Below are 16,913 nucleotides of genomic sequence, written 5' to 3'. Positions count from 1 at the left end.
TCAAAACACGATCCATTAGGAACGCAGCTGCTTGTCTCGCCTGTGGGGTCAACTCCACTTGCCAGTACCCGGAAACAAGGTCCAATGTGCTAAAACACCTTGCTGTGTAGAGTGTATCTAGTGTGTCTTGGATCCTTGGGAGTGGGTAAGCGTCTTTTATAGTGCACTCATTTAGTGCCTGGTACGTTTTTTGCACAATTACAATGGGTGAAGCCCAGCAGCTATTACTTTGGGAGGCTAGGCCAGCCTCCAAATACTGTTTAATCTGTTCGATGGCACTTTGTTGTTTCTCAAAAGCCATTCAAGTGGTTGCTGTTTCACAGGTGGGTTAGGCCAGATCTGAATATCATGTTGCACTAGGTTTGTGCGTCCAATGTCTGTGGGTCCAGTGGAGAAAACATCACCGTAAGTTTGGAGCAGCTTTGCGAGCTCATGCTGTTCTGTCTTCCTCAGATCCACTGTACTTTCTGCAAACAGTGACTGTAAGTGACTTGGGACAAAGGGGAATAGACCCACCAAGGGTGGCATAGTAGTTTTGGCCTGGACCACATGGGCAGGTTGAAAGATTCCAAGCAATTACTTCTGTCCTCACCTTCACAGCAATGGTACCTGGGTTATACAGTCTCACGAGCACTCGATTACTTAGTTTGGCATCAATTATAATCCGTGTCACCATCACCTGGTGCTTCTCCGTGAAGCCTTTAGTCGGACTCAGCAGTATGTTGCCTTGTACTTGCCCCCGGAAATGTGAATTGCCTGGAACGATGTATTCACGTCCTGCTTCAAGGACAGCTGTGCATGCTATGCGGACCATGTGCACCCTGGGCTTGTTCTTTTGGTTGAAATACGGAATCTGCTCAGCGAACAATACAATCTTCTGACTGCTGAAGTCAAGACATGCCCAAGAAAGGATGCCCCAGAATGGGGCATGTATGTATGTGTATGTGACAAATAAAATTTGATTTGATTTGATTTGATTTGATTTGATTTGGATTTAGTGCCCTTGGCTACATCTGCTACAATGAAATCAACACTGACTGTGTGGGCTCCAACGTGCACTGGAACGTCCACTTCCCCAAAGACATCAACATTTGCAGGATTTATTCCTTGCAGGGCCTGTACAGTGGATAGTTTCAGCATCGATGGCCTCATAGCAAATCTGAGGTAACAGGTTCCTACTGGCACCACTGTCCAACAGGGCTCATATTTCCATGTCATACAACAGCATATGGATACACATCTCCGGCTCACTCCCCTTGACTCTGAAAACTGTGGAAGCAGGCTGGGTCCCGAAAGGCAGAGGAAGGGTTGGAGTCATACTTTCCAGGTTGAGCCTGGACGAAGGACAGTTCCGCCTCATATGACCAATGCCTTGGCAGTTGTGACAGATAATCTCTTCCCAATTAATTTTACCCCTCCTCATAAATTATTGTGGGTGAGGTTTGAATTCTGCTTTTGAGTGGTTTTTCTCCCTCCACACAGGGATTGACAGCATTGCATCTTCCTCGTCACCCCCACCCTGGTCTGGACATTCACACACTGCAGCTGCTCGAGTTCTATAACTCTTGTGTATTTCATAGGCGCGGGCCAGAGTACGTGGTCGCTCTTCCAGCAGTCTTTGCACAATATCAGCATCTCCCATGGCATTAGTGAACACCTCAACACTAATAGAGTCTTGTTCTCTTTCAGAGCGGTCTGCATAAGCAATGTAGACTTTTTTATAAATGTGATCCATCAGCACATGGAGTGGCTCACCTGCTTTGCGGACCCTCTGCCTTAACTCTATTTCAAAGGCAGCAGCTTGTTCGGACGAGGGACCATATGCAGCCTCAACTTCCTCTACTATGCGGCCATGATTCCAACGGCCGGAACGGGGATTCTTGTGGATCACTGCACCTGTGGCACCTACCAGACAAAACCTCATCTGCACAGTCATAGTCCTTTCGGACCAATGATTAGCTCTCGCACAATCCTCAAAGCGGTTTAGGAACTCTCTCCATGAGGTAGAGCCATCAAATTGACCTGGTTGCAGTATGGTAACCCTTTCACTATGCCTATTGCACTCCTCTTCACTGCCTGATGACAGATGACTGAGCCGCATGGACATGATATTTACAGGGCTGGCGGTTTCTTGTGGGTGTGCCTTGAAGCATCCGTTTGGCTATTAACTGTGCATGTTGAGTGTGGGTAAATTAAATATTCTGGTGTACTGTGCGCATAGCTCCATGTATTAATTCTACTGTCATGTATATGTTCATTTTCCACCCCACTACTAAATGGATTGGTTGCTCTCGCTGTTTGCTGTGATAAGTGTGTCTCATAGCAACATGTGGGCCTGCTTACTGAAAGGGATTTGGGACAGTAACAACGAAAAATGTTCAGGCACAGTGCTCAGACTGTAAATAAATTATATTTGCACTTTGTTACACAATGGTGTCTTGATTGTTTTCTGTAGATACAGACCGAGTGTCCACATAAGTGGACATAATTTTTTTTCATGTTCAAAAAATATTTGGTTATTATAATTATTGGTTCTTCCTAACCCCAAATAGCTGGAAAAAATCTAAAATGCAAGCCAAACCAAAGCTCGGGTCTTAATCATACAACACTATTATGCATAACTTAACAAGAATCAAAAATGACATTTTATAAAATTTTTTACCTTGAGGATGTTTTAGTCTCATGTGACTGTCTGACTTTTCAGATGTGTTCTCCGGCATCTTGAAATTTCTATATAAAGAGTTTTTCTTTTCTGACACCACCAACATGGCGGCTTCCTTGCTCAGAATTGGACGACTGGGATCTCGAAAGGTAACAAACTAAAAATCACATTTTTTGTTTTTATTGTTGCTGCAGCTAATCTTAATAAAATTGAATACCGCTGTAAAGAATGAAGAGTATACGTAAATAAATAAAAAAAAAAAATTACTAACCCATAATGCAGTGATAACATCAGCCAATTACATACACGCTGCCACTACATCAGTAACGTAAATCAGTAGGCTAAATGGTCAGTGAAATCGTTATTCTAAAGTTTGTCTAAAACATTTACCATAACACTATTTTAATTAAAAAATCTTTAACAATGGATATAAGAAAATGGTTCTCCACCTCAACAGAGAAAACTGTTGATCGGCTCAGTTCAAGTATGACTAACACCGCTGATGAGAATGTCATCGCCCAGGTGATAGGACTCGGTGATGTCAGAGCTACTGGTTCTAGCCAGAATGATGCCACCTGCCCGGATGATTTGGGGATAGATGGACCTATGCAAGTCGTACTAAGTGCGTATCCAACACGCGTGTTTGGTACTAAAAAGAGGTCATTTTTGCAGGCGTGGTTTCAGCGCCCAATGGAAGGACTTTGTTCTTCAAAAATGTACTTCTTCCTCTCATCATCTTCATAAGGCCCCCTCATTCTGTATTCTCTGGCGCTGACACTGACTCAGATTGACCCTGACTATCACTCAATTAATTTTCAGCTCGTTCTACTGTACAATTTTTAAGAAACATAAACATCACTGCATTTGAATCGCCATATTTAAACACTCATAAAACATTTTCTTTTAAAGGTTTGCTCAATCTTTCAAATAATTCTATATAATCATAAATAATAATACTATTTTAATAATTTAAAGAAAAAATATAATCAATAATTATTAGATCAAAACTGTCCATCTGTGTTGTGTCAGTCAGTACCATTCACTTTCATGGTATAAACACTTCATGGACTAAAAATCCAATTCAACACCAGTAGAAACTCTAAAGCAGATACACAGCATTATACACCAAGTCTTGATGTTAAAACCCTTTTTTTTTTTTTTTACTGTTTTGTTGGTTGGTTTGTCTTGTGTTATACACTGGAATGCATTTTATAAATCCTTTAATGTTACACATCATTTGGTGACAGATGCTTGTTTTGAGTGGGTAAATGTGAATACAGGTATGGTCCAGTATCAAGGATGTGTTATCAGTTTAAAAAAGTAAATTGACTTATTAGTCAACAAAGAAAACAGTGGGATTGGTGTGTCCTCAGTTTTAACTTCCTAGAATACTTCAATTAAATTGTAAATAGACGTAAACCTTATAGGTAACCTTAAAGTCCAACCTTTTATATATATCGATATGCAAGCTGATCTGTTTCAGTCCATTGCCATTATATGAATACAGATCAACAACAAAAATATGTGCAGAATTATCAACTGGAATACACTAATTTCCTTTCTTTTATTAGGTCCTGCAGGCAGACAGCTTGAGTGTATTACAGAAAGCCAGAGCAGTTGCTTTCATTTAAAAATCCAGGGAAGGCAAAAAGTCTAAAAAGTCCAACACAGGTATGCAGAATGAATGCAGTGTTTTATTTTTTATGTCTTGAACTGTTGGATCACACTGTATTTAACCATCGTATCATATGTGTCATTATTGACAATCACAATCCATATTTAGTATGCAGTATTATTATTACTCTACTCGTCTGGAAATACTTTCAGCTAGATACTGGTGCATGGCTGTGGGATTTGTGCCTATTCAAGCATCAGGTGCTGCTTTTGGGAAAGAGTATGCCACATGCACAGTATCTTGATTTGTGCTCAGGGGCATTGTCATGCTGGAACAGATTTGGGCCTCTGAATTTCTATACAGTTGTGTGCTTCCAACATTGTGTGGACAGATTAAAAAATGAATATGATGGTCAGATGTGTATAAATATAAGATTTAGGACCAAATAGTGTTCATCTTAACAGCTTATTTAAAGGGTAATTCCAGCACTTCCTATATATAAGAAATGGAAAATGCACATATTCATACAAGAAATCAAGATCAGATAAAGACCTGTTTTAAGCTGCTAAATGGCTTTAAAAGAAATGTTAAAGAAGTTTCACTGAAACGTTGTTTCAAATGAGTTTCTCACTGATTACATTTCTGTCGTTTTGATAAAAAATTCAATATATTTGGACATTTCTTTAAAGATTGAGTACAAAAATTTTTATAATTAAAATTTTCAAGAATATTGCATGATATAGTCCTTTTGATTATTTAAAGAAAAGGCAACAAAGCAGTATTATTTCCTACAACAGTTGTACAATGGCAAAAATGATGTGTATGTGTACTACAGTATGGCACCCACTAAAAATGCCATACTATGTCAAATAAAAACTGTCTATAGTAAATATCATCTGGAAATCCCTCCAGTATGTTCCTAAGAGTTCAATTCTATTCAATTCACTTCATTTCAGTTTAATTGCATAGTGCATTTAACAGTGGATTTTGTCCCAGAGTATATTGATTATACGTTTATCCCTAATTAGGCAAACCAGTGGTGACAGTGGTGGTGGTAATAGTGGAATGGCAGTCCACCTAAAACTAGAATGATCAATATTTATATGCAGGACTAAAGAACATCTGAATAAAGAAAAGGAAAGGCAGGATAGATCTAGTTTATTCACTGAGATCAGTTATTCATTGAGTAAGAATAAAACTCTTCTAAAAAGCCTTTAGCACTACAATGTTGATTTTGTTTTCAGTGATTTATAATATATTTGTACTGTAAGCATTTACACCAACACTTTGACTAATCCTTTTTTAATTTGTTTAATTTACTCAATATTGGGCTTCTTTAGTGGTTAAACCTAGGGAGTGAAATGCATGAACATAAATAATCTAATCTATCTATTTGCCTATATGCCTTCCTTTTTGGAAAGTCCACATCAAAAACGTACTTTGATATAGATAAACTTATCGAACATAAATCCTATCCAAGAAATACCAAGGAGGCTGCATCACCTGCTGCCACATCTGCCGCCGCTGCTGGAACTGTGTCTGCAACTGCTGCAGCCGTTCTTCCGCAAACTGCTGAATCCATTACTGCACCTTCTCCAAGTGAAACTGTTGCAGAGGTCTGTCCAGCTGCAGTGGAAACCACACCTATCAATGAAGTTGCTGTTGTTCAACCTGCTATGGAAGCTGGAGCAGCAGTTGAAGAGGTCATGGGACAGTTGGCCAGGTGGCTTGAGAAGCTTGTGGGAGTATGTCTTCAGAGTTGTCCCCTGCCCTGGCCGCTGTCATGACAACGCTGACGTACTTTCGCGGAGGCGATGCCGTACAACTTGCCCATGCAACCTCAAGAATCCAATCTCTAGTATCCCTCAGATCTGTCACCAGGCAGACCAGTGTGATTTTGACTTTGAACTGGTAAATAATGTACCTACAGCTGTTACCCCGGAGTTTTGTGCAGTGGGGGTAGTGCAGCCTGCCATCACCACCAGTATTTCTACATTCTCTGGGTGGACTGCTGAAGAACTGCGTTTTGCTCAAGCAGCGGATGCTGATATAGCTCCTATACAGGAAGGCGAGGGACGACCCTCCTGGGAAGATGTATCGCCCTAAGACCCAGCAACAAAAGCTTACTGGAGCCAATGGCAAAGACTATACTTAAATGATGGCATTCTGATACGAAATTTTATTTAAAGTTCACACACAAATACACATTGCATAAATGAGGAAAGCAAAAGACTGTGAACAAATCAACCTTGTATGACATACAATAAAACAGTGTAAAGTTTAAGTGTAGGTTTTTATACAGGTGCTAATTATCAAATAATGTGACAAATGCTCACAAACAAATCTATCAGAACCAGAAGTAAAGTAAACTATATTATTAAACTAGGTATTGAGAGTGAATAAAAAAAATTCTGCAAAAAAAATTACAAATTGAATTACAAATAGATGCTTTTTATCTGAAAGTTGAAAAGGCTTCACAGTCAAATAAAAATATATTGCGAAAAAGAGCAAACAAGAACAAAGTTATCGTATTAGTCCCAGGCTGAGGCAAAAGAGTGTGAACTCGTTGTTTCATTCGGAAGAAAATTCATCCAGCTTTGGTTCTGTAAGAAAAACGAAGTTATAATAATTAAAGGCTTGCTTAACACTGACACTGGGCTCAGGCTTTTTTACTAAATGTGGTCATTAAACATGATGGTTAGCTTTGTGTTTATATTTAATACAGGTATAGCTGATTCTTCTAAAAATAAGCAGTGCAGTTTTATCTTTATTTATATGTAATTTACCACTTTGAAAATGTACATGGATCTTAGTAGTGGTGGACTAGGCTTAAGTCCTTTTCTAAGTAATAACTTTCTTTTGGCTTCTCCCATTAGGGGTCGCCACAGCAGATCATCCATATTCATGATCCGCAAGAACCCGGGCCGCAGCGGTGAGAGCGCTGCATCCTAACCACTAGACCACCAGGGAACCTAAAATTTTGTTTCACTACAGATCAACTATCAAAACATTACTACTCTATATCTTTGTTATTTAAAATTAAACTAAAACAAACCAAACATAGTGTTTTTGAGTTTGTAAAATTATGGAGTTGTTTTGTAGTTAGAGAGGTCTTTATTGATCCATCAATATAATTGAACAAAAATAGCATCGACACTCAAGTACAAGAAAGGTTATTTATGTGTTTAAGCTCAAGTGAAAAACTTTTATACATGTAGCATGCCAAAGGTATCCCTTCTTTTTGGCATGCTGTATTTTTTGGCTAATATTTTTTCAGTAACCACCTTATGTGGAGATTTAACTTTTTACAAGGTCAATAAAATGGCTGTGTCATGTGTCTATAAGGTGTCTCATGTCTGCCTTTGGAATTCATTGGTGAAGTCCCAAGCTTTGTTTAAGAAAAACACAGACATCACATATACAAAGAATTTTCACAGAGAAAATATCAATGTTGTATGTAGAGAATGAAAAAAGATGTAGTTATAATTTCATACGTTATACTATTGCGCAAGTTCTGATATGTTTACTAGCGTTGCTTGTGCTGAATCATGTAGCTTTTGCTCATTCGTTAACTCGCATGGTTGATTAGACTGTATGAGCTCATTCAAGCAAGAACATCGTTTTCATAAATGCTTTGTGACTGGGATGAGCAAGTAGCTTGGGGCTATTGAAGGTAAATCTTATGTAAGGTTCACACAGAATAAGGTCTACCTCAGTAATACTGAAACTGAACACTATTCATAGAAGCAATAACAGAATTTATTTACTCAAAATTGTATTTTTTGAGTGCATCCATTTGTGTATGATAAACACAAACACAATAAAGCTTAGTAAAGGGTAATACTTTAATAAATCACTGACCCACCTGGGAAATTAAACTCTGGGAATGAGTCTAGGTCTCCACCACCATATAATCTTCGTAGTTTGCTGATTTCCTCTTGCAGAGCCTTGTGGTATTCCGGACCTGCATCAACTGGACCACCAATTTCCCTGATCATGCAGTTTTACACACAGATTAAAAAATCCCTCATCCATAGCAGCTTGCATTTATCTCACTCAAACAAATGAGCAGCTTTTGGGTTAAGAGCCTTGTTGAGGGGCCCAGAAGTGGCATCTTTGCATAGCTTGTATTTGAACTCATGTCCTTCAGATCCAAAGACCAATGCCTTATCCACTAAACCAGGGGTGTCAAACTCAGGCCCGCGGGCCAGATTTAGATTTGGCCTGCAAGATTATATTAAATGTGTATTAGAGCTAGCCTGCCAGTATATAGCACATACACCGCTAATACTATATATCCCAGAATGCTTTCTTAGTGCGTTGGCGCGTCAGTCGAGACCACTGAAAAACACTGAAGTTTACCCAGCGATTTACAGACTTTGAAACCGGGAAATGCAGATTTGAACTGCTCAGTAATCCATTTGTGGTTGACGTGTAAAGTGCACCAACCAACCTCCAAATGGAGCTGATTGAACTCCAGTACACGCTAAGTCAAAGTACGACTCTGTGTGTGCTGCACAGTTTCCATGTTTCCTCCCCGACACACTGAAACAACTCCGTGCCCAAGCTGCTCAAATGCTCTCTATGTTCGGCAGCACATATCTATGTGAGAAACTGTTCTCTTTGATGAAGATGAACAAAACACCATTTAGGAGTCTCACTGATGAACATCTTCACTCAATCCTGAGGATTTCCTCAGCTCAGAGCCTAAACCCAGACCTGATGCACTTGCATCTAAAAAGAGAAAGACTATTTCTATTTCAAGGCATTGACTGTGAATGTAATTTCTCATGTGTTTATAATATTATGCTTTGGTTGTTCCAGATTTAATGTTTACGCAAAACTAAAGTTTGTTTCCATATAAAAAGGTTCAACAATACATATCTGGAGAGAAGGTAAAACATGCACAATTGCAGTCAATCTTTCAATAAATATTGAGTTTGGCCCGTGACCATCCCAGTTTTTAAGTTTGGCACAATTAGATTTTGACACCTCTGCACTAAGCTATCAACTCCCTTTAATAAATTCACAAATTGTGATAATGAGTTAAATAGTTAGAGTTAATAGTATGAATACTATGGAAATAGATTATTTGGACACACCATCATCAGAATGAGACACACTTACATGCTCTTTGCGGAATAGCTGCGAATGGAATCCAAAAAAAGTTTCTGAATAGGGTCCAAACCAGCTTAAAGAAAAAAAAGACAATTATCAGCATAACAATTATCACATATTCTTGCAAACAGAACATTATCTGAATATGCTTACTGTTTATCTAATATACAAACCTGATTCCAAAAAAGTTGGGACACTGTACAAATTGCGAATAAAAAAAGAAATGCAATAATTTACAAATCTCATAAACTTATATTTTATTCACAATAGAATATAGATAACATATCAAATGTTGAAAGTGAGACATTTTGAAATGTCATGCCAAATATTGCCTCATTTAGGATTTTATGAGAGCTACACATTCCAAAAAAGTTGGGACAGGTAGCATGAAGAGGCCGAAAAAGTTAAATGTACATATAAGGAACAGCTGGAGGACCAATTTGCAACTTATTAGGTCAATTGGCAACATGATTGGGAATAAAAAGAGCCTTTAAGGGTGGCAGTGTCTCTCAGAAGTCAAGATGTGCAGAGGATCATCAATTCCCCCAATGCTGTGGCAAAAAATAGTGGATCAATATCAGAAAGGAGTTTCTCAGAGAAAAATTGCAAAGAGTTTGAAGTTATCATCATCTACAGTGCATAATATCATCCAAAGATTCAGAGAATCTGGAACAATCTCTGTGCGTAAGGGTCAAGGCCGGAAAACCATACTGGAGGCCCGTGATCTTCGGGCCCTTAGACGGCACTGCATCACATACAGGAATGCTACGGTAATGTAAAATTACAACAGGGGCTCAGGAATACATCCAGAAAACATCGTCGGTGAACACAATCCACCGTGCCATTCGCCGTTGCCAGCTAAAACTCTATAGGTCAAAAAAGAAGTCATATCTAAACATGATCCAGAAGTGCAGGCGTTTTCTCTTGGCCAAGGCTCATTTTAAATGGACTGAGTTTTCCACAAACTGGAAAACTGTTCTGTGGTCAGACGAATCAAAATTTGTAGTTCTTTTTGGAAAACTGGGACGCCATGTCATCTGGACTAAAGAGGAGAAGGACAACCCAAGTTGTTATCAGCACTCAGTTCAGAAGCCTGCATCTCTGATAGTATGGGGTTTCATGAGTGCATGTGTGCATGCAGCTTACACATCTGGAAAGGCACCATCAATGCTGAAAGGTAAATCCAAGTTCTAGAACAACATATGCTCCCATCCAGACGTTGTCTCTTTCAGGGAAGACCTTGCATTTTCCAATATGACAATGCCAGACCACATACTGCATCAATTACAACATCATGGCTGTGTAGAAGAAGGATCCGGGTACTGAAATGGCGCATCATAAAGAGGAAGATGCGACAAAGAAGACCTAAGACAGTTGAGCAACTAGAAGCCTGTATTAGACAACAATGGGACAACATTCCTATTCCTAAACTTGAGCAACTTGTCTCCTCAGTCCCAGACGTTTGCAGACTGTTATAAAAAGAAGAGGGGATGCCACACTGTGGTAAACATGTCCTTGTCCCAACTTTTTTTTAGATGTGTTGATGCCATTAAATTTAAAACCAACTTATTTTTCCGTTAAAATTATACATTTTCTCAGTTTAAACATTTGATATGTCAATTTCAAACTTCCACATCAATGCATTCTGTTAATATTAACAATTTGTACAGTGTCCCAACTTTTTTTGGAATCGGGTTTGTATATGATAAATGGCCATGCCTGTGACTCTCAAAATAATCTTAGTGAAGACTTAAGGACTATTCAAATAGCATAAAACTTTAAGAACTGAAGATTGCTTTGTGCCTTTTTGTCCATATTTTTCTTTGCTTTTTGCATTATTTTAATGAATACTTATTTTAAAATGTTAATATTTAATAGGGAGCATGCTTTTATATAGAAAATAAAATGCATATGTGCATAAGTAACAAGGAAGAAAAAAAAAAAAAAAGAACGTTAAAGAGTGTCATTTGTCATTTAAACAAATAAATGCAGGTCATGCTGCAAAAAAGTAATCTTATCAAAATATTTTAAAAATAGACAAAAGTCTAATATTACTTATTATACCAGTAAAATAAACCAAATATTAGCTCATTAAACCACTTTCTGGACAGTATTAAGCTTTTTGTTTTTTTACTCTAATGACAAATAATTTTGCTTCTTTCTAGAAATATATACTTATTATCTTTTCGAAAAAGACTATTTGAAGCAATATTGGAAATGAAAATACTAGCTAAATGTGATTATATTCAAGTTATTTCCACTTGGTAAGATGACAGGACTGTCTTTTGAAGTGCAGTGATAAAACATAAATGCAATGAAAATTCATGCTTTGTACCCTAAGACTGAATGTAACATTGTAGTGAGGCAAACACCAGGCAAAAAACAAGAATGTTTTTTATGTAATGTGATCTAATTATGCTGTGTAGCAGTGACTTAAAAAAAGAAAAAAAAACTATTTATTCATTATGAATATTGAGAATCAGTCAAAAAAGGAGGTGATGGTGGTGACTACCCTCAGGCGCATCCACTGTGACAGGAGTTTCTGCTGGATCTGTGATCACATTGGCAATGTCATCCAGCTTTTCTCCAAGGGCATCTTCACTGATAACTATAGGGGCATCTTCTACTGAAGCTTCTGCAACAACTTCAGCTACAGTTTCAGCAATTGCTTCCACTACTTCAGCAACAGCTTCGACAGGGATTGTTTCTGCAATGGCTTTGGTTATTGCTTCAGCAGCAGCTTCCATGACAGTCTCGATAACAGATTCTGGAACAGATGAAGCTTCAGATTCTACAGAAGGTGCAGCTTCAGCTGCAATTTTTGTGTGGGTTGCTTCAGCTGTAACCTCTTGGGCAATGTCAGTGGAGCCTGCTTCAGCTGCCACTTCTGGGGCAATGCCAATAGGGGCTGCTTCAATCTTAACTTCTGGGATAACTTTTGTTGGGCTCATTTCTGCTATATCTACAGGGACAACGTCTGTGTGGGCTGCTTCAATTTTAGATTCTAAGGCAAATTCATTGGTGATTGTTTCATTCTTAACTTCTGGGGTAGCTTCTGAGGCAGCTGTAGCAGGGTTTACTTTAGGTGTAAATACCGGGGCAACCTCTGTAGGGGCAGCTACACCTGCAGTTCCTGGTTCAGCTGTAACTCCAGCAGCAACCCCTGTACAGGCTGCTCCATCTGGAACTTCTGCAGTAACTTCTGTAACAACTTTGGCAGGAGCTGCTTGAGCCATGACTTTTTCAAGAGCTTCTGTGTGGGCTGCATCAATGAGAGCATTCTGTGGTTCTTCTGTGGTTGATTCTGCAATGTATTTAGCTTTAGCTGTGGAAGGAGTGTCAGATTCTGCAACAGGTTCAATTCCAGCTACGAAGGCAGCTTGAGTACTTGGTGAAGTTTCTACTTCAGCTTCGGCTGTGACCTCTTGAACTGCTGCTCCAGCTTCCATAGCAGGTTGAGCAACCGCAACCTCATTGATAGGTGTGGTTTCCACTGCAGCTGGACAGACCTCTAAAACAGTTTCACTTGGAAAAGGTGCAGTAATGGATTCAGCAGTTTGCTGAGGAATGGCTGCAGCAGTTGCAGACACAGTTCTGGCAGCAGTGGCAGCGGCGGCAGCTGCTGGTTCAGCTGTAACTCCAGGAGCAACCCCTGTACAGGCTGCACTGTCTGGAACTTCTGCAGTAACTTCTGTAACAACTATGGCAGGAGCTGCTTGAGCCATGACTTTTTCAAGAGCTTCTGCATGGGCTGCATCAATGAGAGCATTCTGTGGTTCTTCTGTGGTTGTTTCTGCAATGGATTTAGCTTTAGCTGGGGAAGGAGTGTCAGATTCTGCAACAGGTTCAATTCCAGCAACAGGGACAGCAGCTTGAGCACTTGGTGAAGTTTCTACTTCAACTTCGGCTGTGACCTCTTCAACTGCTGCTCCAGCTTCCATAGCAGGTTGAACAACAGCAACCTTATTGATAGGTGTGGTTTCCACTGCAGCTGGACAGACCTCTGAAACAGTTTCACTTGGAGAAGGTGCAGTAATGGATTCAGCAGTTTGCGGAAGAACGGCTGCAGCAGTTGCAGACACAGTTCCAGCAGTGGCGGAAGCTGCAGCAGCAGGTGTTACAGCCTCCTTGGTATTTCTTGGATAGGATTTATGTTCGATAAGTTTATCTATATCAAAGTACGTTTTTGATGTGGACTTTCCTGTGACAAAAAAAAAATTCATATAGGCAAACAGATAGATTAGATTATTTATATTCATACATTTCATTCATTATTTCAACTCCTAGTTCTAACCATTAAAGAAGTAGGTGCTTAAAGAAATACAGTACAACATGTATTATAAATCACTAAAAACAAAATCAACATTGTGGTGCTAAAGGCTTTTTAGAAGATTTTTATTCTTTCTCAATGAATAACTGATCTCAGTGAATAAACTAGATCTATCCTGCCTTTCATTTTCTTTCTTTATTCAGATGTTCTTTAGTCCTGCATATAAATATTGATCATTCTAGTTTTAGGTGGACTGCCATTCCACTATTACCACCACCACTGTCACAACTGGTTTGCTCATTAGGGATAAACGTATAATCAATATACTTCTGTAAATATGCTCTGGGACAAAATCCACTGTTAAATGCACTATGCAATTAAACTGAAGTGAAGTGAATTAAATGGAATTGAACTCTTAGGAACATACTGGAGGGATTTTCAGATGATATTTACTATAGACAGTTTTTATTTGATATAGTATGGCATTTTTAGTGGGTACCATACTGTAGTACACATAAACACCATTTTTTGCCATTGTACAACTGTTGTAGGAAATAATACTGCTTTGTTGCCTTTTCATTAAAATAATCTTTTGGACTATATCATGCAATATTCTTAAAAAAAATGTAAATATACAATTTTTTTTTACTCAATCTTTAAAGAAATGTCCAAATATAATGAATTTGTTGTAAAACGATAAAAATGTAATCAGTGAGAAACTCATTTGAAACAACGTTTCAGTGAAACTACTTTAACGTTTCCATTAAAGTCATTTAGCAGCTTAAAACAGGTCTTTATCAGATCTTGATTTCTTTTCTATGTGCATTTTCTATTTCTTATATATAGGAAGTGCTGGATTTACCCTTTAAATAAGCTGTTAAGATGAACACTATTTGGTCCTAAACCTTATATTTATACACATCTGACCATCATATTCATTTTTTAATCTGTCCACACAATGTTGGAAGCACACAACTGTATAGAAATCCAGAGGCCCAAACCTGTTCTAACATGACAATGCCCCTGAGCACAAATCAAGATATATAAACACATGGTTTGCCAAGTTAAAAGTGAAAAACATGTCCTGCATAAAGGCATGACCTGGAACGTTGACTGTGCACGTGGTATACTCTTTCCCAAAAGCAGCACCTGATGCTTAAATAGGCACAAATCCCACAGCCATGCACCAGTATCTAGCTGAAAGTATTTCCAGACGAGTAGAGTAATAATAATACTGCATACTAAATATGGATTGTGATTGTCAATAATGACACATATGATATGATGGTTAAATACAGTGTGATCCAACAGTTCAAAACATAAAAAATAAAACACTGCATTCATTCTGCATACCTGTGTTGGACTTTTTAGACTTTTTGCCTTCCCCGGATTTTGAACTGAAAGCAACTGCTCTGGCTTTCTGTAATACACTCAAGCTGTCTGCCTGCAGGACCTAATAAAAGAAAGGAAATTAGTGTATTCCAGTTGATAATTCTGCACATATTTTTGTTGTTGATCTGTATTCATATCATGGCAATGGAATGAAACAGATCAGCTTGCATATCGATATATATATAAAAAGGTTGGACTTTAAGGTTACCTATAAGGTTTACTTTTATTTACAATTTAATTAAAGTGTCCTAGGAAGTTGATGATGATGTGTAACATTAAAGGGTTTATAACATGCATTCCAGTGTATAACACAAGACAAACCATGGTACTGACTGACACAACACAGATGGACAGTTTTAACAGATAATTATTGATTATATTTTTTCTTTAAAGTATTAATATATTATTATGATTTATTATTATATAGAATTCTTTGAAAGATCCTATATCAAACCTATAAAAGGAAATATTTTATGAGTGTTTGAATATTGTGATTCAAATGCAGTGATGTTTATGTTTCTTGAAAATTGTACAGTAGAACGAGCTGAAAATGAATTCAGTGATTTTCAGGGTTACTCTGAGTAAAGATCAATTGAATGATTAAGCAAACATTTAAATAAAGGTAAAATAAAGGTGATTTTGCTTTTATATTTTACTGTATAGTCTTAACCACTATACAGTAAAGATATTTTAAGAGTGTTTTCATATGTGCATTGATATTATATATATACCATAAATACGAAATTGTATTGTGGTTTTTTTATGAAAAATAGCAATACATTATTTTAATTTTTTTTATGTCTTTTTATGACCTTTCTATAACAGAAAAGCCGTTCTGAAGCGTATTTACATCTATTTCAACCGCGCCCACCACCCGTACCGTAAGTGCACGATTAGACGCGCAAAGCAAAATAAAGTGCGGCTGACTTGACTGTGGTATTATCAATCTGCGGCTGGTTTAACCGTATTAACTGTATTAAGATTAACCGCAGCAACAAATAAAAACAAAAAAAATGATTTTTAGTTTGTTACCTTTCGAGATCCCAGTCGTCCAAACATGAGCAAGGAAGCCGCCATGTTTGTGCTCTTTAAAAACTTGTGGAAAATAAGCCTTGCTGTTTAAAACCCTTCTATGCAAAAGTGCATTTAAATATCATCAAACTTGCCAAACTTGTTGCAGTGTGTTTGTGTCCTATTAATACATGCCCCAGTGTTCTTTCCATTGCACACAGAACATAATTCTAATAAAATAATAAAATATATTCTGTGTTTTAACTGCATGCAGGAAAACGTTTAAAACCTGTCAAAGTGAATGCATGATCACTAATCTGTGAGTACTGTGAGTTATACGACTGCCTATATGAGGTTTATTTCAAGAAAAAAATAAATCAAAGCAGGTCAAAGCTTCAGCTAAAAAATCCCCCTAACAAAAAGTGAAGACTTGTTTTAATTATCTGATCAAATGCAGGTCAACTCAGAGCAAAAATCCCTGAGCCTGGGCTTTAGAGAAACAGAGGAAACGCCCCCATCCTACTTCACCCCTCCCACCTTCCCTTATTTTCTCATCTTCCCTTATTTTGCACTTTTTTTCTTTTTCTTTTACATTTTGTTAATCATGAAAGCAAACTGATTATGCAGTTCACTCAAATGTCTTAATTACACCAATGAACTACCATAATGCTTCACTGTTTATATTTAAAGAGAGCAACAGTATTTTATATGTAGGTCTTATGTAATAACAATACAGGATATATTTGAAGGGTTGCCATATATGTATATAACAATCGCTCAATACATACAGACATTTCAGAAAATTAAATCTTTTGAATCAGCAAATGATCAGGTGGAAATGGTGT

At 37.9% G+C, this 16,913-nt stretch overlaps 1 protein-coding gene across 1 annotated transcript; it reads right to left on the bottom strand.

Annotated features, from left to right (window-relative positions):
- Window positions 1-6,441: 6,441 nt before the first annotated feature.
- Window positions 6,442-16,570, bottom strand: si:ch211-140m22.7 (uncharacterized protein LOC570370 homolog). The gene is made up of 6 exons (XM_046845889.1): window positions 16,090-16,570; window positions 15,019-15,118; window positions 11,908-13,596; window positions 9,405-9,468; window positions 8,143-8,267; window positions 6,442-6,880 (listed from the first exon to the last, which is right to left on the bottom strand). The coding sequence occupies exons 1-6, from the start codon at window positions 16,132-16,134 to the stop codon at window positions 6,849-6,851; spliced, it is 2,055 nt and encodes a 684-aa protein (XP_046701845.1). The 5' UTR covers window positions 16,135-16,570; the 3' UTR covers window positions 6,442-6,848.
- Between the last annotated feature and the right edge of the window lie 343 nt (window positions 16,571-16,913).

Source organism: Silurus meridionalis, chromosome 3, assembly GCF_014805685.1.
Source record: "Silurus meridionalis isolate SWU-2019-XX chromosome 3, ASM1480568v1, whole genome shotgun sequence".
NCBI classification, from domain to species: Eukaryota; Metazoa; Chordata; class Actinopteri; order Siluriformes; family Siluridae; genus Silurus; species Silurus meridionalis.
Note: the sequence above shows the minus strand (reverse complement) of the source record. Positions and strands in the feature narration are given on the sequence as shown.